Source organism: Salmo salar, chromosome 09, assembly GCF_965601325.2.
Source record: "Salmo salar chromosome 09, fSalSal1, whole genome shotgun sequence".
Classification (NCBI taxonomy): Eukaryota; Metazoa; Chordata; class Actinopteri; order Salmoniformes; family Salmonidae; genus Salmo; species Salmo salar.
In genome coordinates, this window is record NC_138299.1 from 96,825,291 (window position 1) to 96,832,500 (window position 7,210).

Below are 7,210 nucleotides of genomic sequence, written 5' to 3' on the forward strand. Positions count from 1 at the left end.
CCTGCATATTTATTTTTTTATAAAGAGAAATCAATTAAGAACTATGTCTTGGCCATTTTTAATTTGTTTAGAAAAAAACAAGAAATCTAGATGTATAATTTGAATCGTCTAAACCTCTATAAAAATGTAGATATTACTTTTAGGCCGTATCACCCAGCCCTACTCACACTGCCCTATTAATCCTCCCTTCCTCTCCTCCTCTGTTGCTCTCCTCCTCCCTCTCCTCATCCTCCTCCCTGTCCTCTCTCTCTCGTCTCCTCCTCCCTCTCCTCCTCCCTCTCCTCCTCCTCCCTCTCCTCCTCCTCCTCCCTCTCCTCCTCCTCCCTGTCCTCTCCCTCTCCTCCTCCTCCTCCCTGTCCTCTCTCTCTCGTCTCCTCCTCCCTCTCCACCTCCCTCTCCTCCTCCTCCCTCTCCTCCTCCTCCTCCCTCTCCTCCTCCTCTCCTCCTCCTCCTGTTGTAATGGTTTGTGGTTAATAGCGTAGTCATTCTGTAAACACTATAAACACTATATAGTGGTGTTTGAGACCCAGGCTATTAGCACCACACCTCCAGAAACACAGGTGTTCCAGCACCACACCTCCAGAAACACAGCGTGGCAAGGTGTTCCAGACCCAGGCTATTAGCATCACACCTCTAGAAACACAGCCTGGCAGGGTGTTCCAGAACCAGGCTATTAGCATCACACCTATAGAAACACCGCCTGGCAGGGTGTTCCAGACCCAGGCTATTAGCATCACACCTCTAGAAACACAGACTGGCAGGGTGTTCCAGACCCAGGCTATTAGCATCCCACCTCTAGAAAAACAGCCTGGCAGAGTGTTCCAGACCCAGGCTATTAGCATCACACCTCTAGAAACACAGCCTGGCAGGGAGTTCGAGACCCAGGCTATTAGCATCACACCTCTAGAAACACAGCCTGGCAGGGTGTTCCAAACCCAGGCTATTAGCATCACACCTCTAGAAACACAGCCTGGCAGGGTGTTCCAAACCCAGGCTATTAGCACCACACCTCCAGAAACACAGCGTGACAGGGTGTTCCAGACCCAGGCTATTAGCATCACACCTCTAGAAAGACAGCCTGGGAGGGTGTTCCAGACCCAGGCTATTAGCATCACACCTCTAGAAAGACAGCCTGGGAGGGTGTTCCAGACCCAGGCTATTAGCATCACACCTATAGAAACACAGCCTGGCAGGGTGTTCCAGACCCAGGCTATTAGCATTACACCTCTAGAAACACAGCCTGGCAGGGTGTTCCAGACCCAGGCTATTAGCATCACACGTATAGAAACACAGCCTGGCAGGGTGTTCCAGACCCAGGCTAATAGCATCACACCTATAGAAACACAACCTGGCAGGGTGTTCCAGACCCAGGCTATTAGCATCACACCTCCAGAAACACAGCCTGGCAGGGTGTTCCAGACCAAGGCTATTAGCATCACACCTCTAGAAAAACAGCCTGGCAGAGTGTTCCAGACCCAGGCTATTAGCATCACACCTCCAGAAACACAGCCTGGCAGAGTGTTCCAGACCCATGCTATTAGCATCACACCTCTAGAAACACAGCCTGGGAGGGTGTTACAGACCCAGGCTATTAGCACCACACCTCCAGAAACACAGCCTGTCAGGGTGTTCCAGACCCAGGCTATTAGCATCACACCTCCAGAAACACAGCCTGGCAGGGTGTTCCAGACCCAGGCTATTAGCATCACACCTCTAGAAGCACAGCCTGGCAGGGTGTTCCAGACCCAGGCTATTAGCATCACACCTCTAGAAACACAGCCTGGCAGAGTGTTCCAGACCCAGGCTATTAGCATCACACCTCCAGAAACACAGCCTGTCAGGGTGTTCCAGACCCAGGCTATTAGCATCACACCTATAGAAACACAGCCTGGCAGGGTGTTCCAGACCCAGGCTATTAGCATCACACCTCCAGAAAAACAGCCTGGCAGAGTGTTCCACACCCAGGCTATTAGCATCACACCTCTAGAAACACAGCCTGGCAGGGTGTTCCAGACCCAGGCTATTAGCATCACACGTATAGAAACACAGCCTGGCAGGGTGTTCCAGACCCAGGCTAATAGCATCACACCTATAGAAACACAACCTGGCAGGGTGTTCCAGACCCAGGCTATTAGCATCACACCTCCAGAAACACAGCCTGGCAGGGTGTTCCAGACCAAGGCTATTAGCATCACACCTCTAGAAAAACAGCCTGGCAGAGTGTTCCAGACCCAGGCTATTAGCATCACACCTCCAGAAACACAGCCTGGCAGAGTGTTCCAGACCCATGCTATTAGCATCACACCTCTAGAAACACAGCCTGGGAGGGTGTTACAGACCCAGGCTATTAGCACCACACCTCCAGAAACACAGCCTGTCAGGGTGTTCCAGACCCAGGCTATTAGCATCACACCTCCAGAAACACAGCCTGGCAGGGTGTTCCAGACCCAGGCTATTAGCATCACACCTCTAGAAGCACAGCCTGGCAGGGTGTTCCAGACCCAGGCTATTAGCATCACACCTCTAGAAACACAGCCTGGCAGAGTGTTCCAGACCCAGGCTATTAGCATCACACCTCCAGAAACACAGCCTGTCAGGGTGTTCCAGACCCAGGCTATTAGCATCACACCTATAGAAACACAGCCTGGCAGGGTGTTCCAGACCCAGGCTATTAGCATCACACCTCCAGAAAAACAGCCTGGCAGAGTGTTCCACACCCAGGCTATTAGCATCACACCTCTAGAAACACAGCCTGGCAGGGTGTTCCAGACCCAGGCTATTAGCATCACACGTATAGAAACACAGCCTGGCAGGGTGTTCCAGACCCAGGCTAATAGCATCACACCTATAGAAACACAACCTGGCAGGGTGTTCCAGACCCAGGCTATTAGCATCACACCTCCAGAAACACAGCCTGGCAGGGTGTTCCAGACCAAGGCTATTAGCATCACACCTCTAGAAAAACAGCCTGGCAGAGTGTTCCAGACCCAGGCTATTAGCATCACACCTCCAGAAACACAGCCTGGCAGAGTGTTCCAGACCCATGCTATTAGCATCACACCTCTAGAAACACAGCCTGGGAGGGTGTTACAGACCCAGGCTATTAGCACCACACCTCCAGAAACACAGCCTGTCAGGGTGTTCCAGACCCAGGCTATTAGCATCACACCTCTAGAAGCACAGCCTGGCAGGGTGTTCCAGACCCAGGCTATTAGCATCACACCTCTAGAAACACAGCCGGGCAGAGTGTTCCAGACCCAGGCTATTAGCATCACACCTCCAGAAACACAGCCTGTCAGGGTGTTCCAGACCCAGGCTATTAGCATCACACCTATAGAAACACAGCCTGGCAGGGTGTTCCAGACCCAGGCTATTAGCATCACACCTCCAGAAAAACAGCCTGGCAGAGTGTTCCAGACCCAGGCTATTAGCATCACATCTCCAGAAACACCGCCTGGCAGGGTGTTCCAGACCCAGGCTATTAGCATCACACCTATAGAAACACAGCCTGGCAGAGTGTTCCAGTCCCAAGCTATTAGCATCACACCTCCAGAAACACAGCCTGGCAGGGTGTTCCAGACCCAGGCTATTAACATCACACCTCTAGTAACACAGCCTGGCAGGGTGTTCCAGACCCAGGCTATTAGCATCACACCTATAGAAACACAACCTGGCAGAGTGTTTCAGACCCAGGCTATTAGCATCACACCTATAGAAATACAGCCTGGCAGAGTGTTCCTACTGTCTCACCACCATCTCCAGCAACACAACAAGTCAACTGTTAGCAGCAGGTAACTTCTTAGCAACTGTTAAACTGTTAGTGACTATTAGCACAGATCTGTTTGTTTGTGCTTCATACGCCAACTCCTCTTCCTTTGGTTGTCATCCCAAACATGACTGGCACTCACACAAATCAGATCTTGCAAAGAAATAGGACAATAAATAAACTGTTCTCCACAGACAGCCTCATAGCATTTTATAGCCGTTGTTGACATGTTGATAATGTTGGTAATGTTGGTTCTCTGATTATGAAGCCTGTACTGTATAACATTAACGTTAAATTAACTGCAATGTTAAAGATTGTTTTACTTCCTTTACATCCTTACTTCCTATAATACCACCATCAACATCATGACATCACAACTTAGTGCTGAGGTGGGAAGAAAACACACGTAACATCAACAACCTTCTGTTTAGCTGGGTGGGAAGGAAGGAAGGAAGGAAGGAAGGAAGGAAGGAAGGAAGGAAGGAAGGAAGGAAGGAAGGAAGGAAGGAAGGAAGGAAGGAAGGAAGGAAGGAAGGAAGGAAGGAAGGAAGGAAGGAAGGAAGGAAGGAAGGAAGGAAGGAAGGAAGGAAGGAAGGAAGGAAGGAAGGAAGGACTAGGCTAGTCTGCTATTATTGGCACAGCAATGTGAAGGAGTATTACCTGCTCAGTGAAGAGGAAGGAGCTCTCAGGCAGACAAGAGAGAGAGGGAGAGAAAGAGGGAGTGAGAGAGAGATGAGAGAGGGAGGGAGAGAAAGAGGGAAAGAAAGAGAGACAGGAGGATCGGGAATGAGAGAGGGGGAGAGGAGAGAGATGAGAGGTTTTGTTATATAACTGACTCTACAGAGTGACTCACCATCGTCATCATGTGAGGGATCAACACAGAGGGGCGCTCTGGACCCTTCTCGTCCTCCTCTTTCTACTCCTCCTGTGAGGGATCAACAGAGAAACAGTGGGGTGCTCCTCCTCCTCCTCCTCCTACTCCTCCTCCTCTTTATCCCTGCCTGAGAGCATGAGTCTACATCGGCAGTTTCTACATGATTCTCTCCCTCTCTGACATGTATAATTGCAGGGTAGAGCAGTGATGTTTCTATTTAATCAAACTCATTATCTTAAAGGGTAGGTCAGCTGGCAGCGATCAATGAGAAGGAGGTTGCAGGACTCTGCAGTGTGACCATTTTACTCACATATTATTATCTAAATATTTTGCTGTGCGACCTGGAGTATCAGTGTACCTAAAAAAATTATTCTAGCTTTCATATCTCCCACCTCAAAAAAATGTTGTTCCTAAATTCCTTTTAATGAGTTACAATTCATATAATGAAATCAACTGAAATAAATAAATGAGGCCCTAATCTATAGATTTCACATGACTGGGCTGGGGAGCAGCCATGTGTGGGCCTGGTAGGGCATAGGCCCACCCACTTGGGAGCTAGGTCCAGCCAATCAGAATGAGTTTTTCCCACACAAAGGGGAAAGGGAAAGGGTGATGCCTAGTCAGTTGTCCAACTGAATGTATTCAACTAAAATGTGTCTTCCGCATTTAACCCAACCCCTCTGAATCAGAGAGGTGTGGGGGGCTGCCTTAATCGACATCCACGTCTTCGGTGCCCGGGGAACAGTGGATTAACTGCCTTGCTCAGGGGCAGAATGACAGATTTTTACCTTGTCAGCTCGGGGATTTGTTCCAGCAAACTTCCAGCTTTATTACAGAAAGAAATACTCCGAAGTTTCATTAGCTGTCCGTGTGGCTGGTCTCAGACGATCCCACAGGTGAAGAAGCCGGAGGTCCTGGGCCGGCGTGGTTACATGTGGTCCGCGGTTGTGAGGCCGGTTGGACATACTGCAATATTCTCTAAAACAACGTTGGAGGCGGCTTATGGTAGAGAAATTAACATTTAATTTTCTCTTGTGGACATTCCTGCACAAGCATGCCAATTACACAATAAAAACTTGAGGCATCTGTAGCATTATGTTGTGTGACAAAACTGCATATTTTAAAGTGGCCTTTTATTGTCCCCAGCACAAGGTGCAAATGTGTAATAATCATGCTGTTTAGTCAGCTTCTTGATATGCCACACCTGTCAGGTGGATGGATTATCTTGACAAAGGAAAAATGTTCTCTAGCACGGATGTAAACAGATTTGTTAATAACATTTGAAAGAAATAAGATTTGTGTGTGTATGGAAAAAAAATATGGGATCTTTTATATCAGTTTATGAAACATGGGACCAACACCTTACACGTTGTCTTTATATTTTTGTTCAGTATAAAAAAGGTCAGCGTAGATGTAACGATCGTCATAGAGAGGTGACCAAGATGCAGCGTGGCACGTGTTCATGATAATTTATTTAAATCAAACAAACACTTGAACAAAAATAACAAAGGTAAACAAAAGCACACAGTTCTGTCAGGTACATGAACACAAAACAGAAAACAACTACCCACAAACACAGGTGGGAAAAGGCTGCCTAAGTATGGTTCCCAATCAGAGACAACGATAGACAGCTGCCTCTGATTTGAAACCATGCCCGGCCAAAACATAGAAATATAATGACATAGGTCAGGGTGTGGGGTGGGCATTCTAACAAAGTAGAGAAATAAACCGTCTCTCTCAGGTCAGGGCGTGACAGTACCCCCCCCCCCCCCAAAGGTGCGGACTCCCGGCCGCAAACCTGAACCTATAGGGGAGGGTCCGGGTGGGCATCTATTCTTGGCGTCGGCTCTGGTTCGGGGCATAGCCCCCACTCCGCCTGCTGATCCCCCCGCTTCTGTGTCGCCGGAGGAACCAGACCGTGGATCATCGCCGGAGGCTCTGAACTGCCGACCGCCGCTGAAGACTCTGGACTGCAGGCCGCCGCTGAAGACTCTGGACTGCAGGCCGCCGCTGAAGACTCTGGACTGCAGGCCGCCGCTGAAGACTCTGGGCTGCAGACCCTCGCTGAAGACTCTGGGCTGCAGACCCTCGCTGAAGGCTCTGGGCTGCAGACCAACGCTGAAGACTATGGACTGCAGACCGTCGCTGAAGACTCTGGACTGCAGACCATCGCAGAAGACTCTGGACTGCAGACCGTCGCTGAAGACTCTGGGCTGCAGGCCGTCTCAGGAGGTTCCGGGCTGCAGGCCGTCTCAGGCGGTTCCGTACTGGGGACCGTCGCTACAGGCTCCATGCCATGGATCATCACTGCAGGCTCCGTGCCATGGATCACCACTGGAGGCTTTGTGCCATGGATCATCACTGGAGGCTTCGTACGTGGAGCCGGAACGGGTCTCACCGGACTGAGGAGACGTACTGACAGCCTGGTACGTGGAGCAGGCACAGGGCGTACCAGGCTGAATAGACTCACTGGAGGGAGAGTGCGAGGAGCAGGCACAGAACGTACTGGGCTGTGGAGGCGCACTGGAGGGAGAGTGCAAGGAGCAGGCACATGCTTACCACGATAAGCA

The 7,210-nt window shown here is 50.1% G+C and overlaps 1 protein-coding gene across 3 annotated transcripts in view; it reads right to left on the reverse strand.

Moving 5' to 3' along the window:
• Positions 1 to 7,210, reverse strand: part of LOC106612220 (E3 ubiquitin-protein ligase SH3RF3) — a 32,962-nt gene that overhangs the window by 19,276 nt on the left and 6,476 nt on the right. For 2 of the 3 annotated variants that reach the window (XM_045724199.2, XM_082956089.1), the window contains exon 3: positions 4,620 to 4,691. The exons of the other annotated variant lie outside the window; for it this stretch is intronic. In XM_045724199.2, coding sequence (XP_045580155.2) covers positions 4,620 to 4,631 — 12 coding nt within the window. In that variant the 5' untranslated portion in view covers positions 4,632 to 4,691. The remainder of the gene's footprint in view (positions 1 to 4,619; positions 4,692 to 7,210) is intronic. 3 annotated transcript variants of the gene reach the window in all.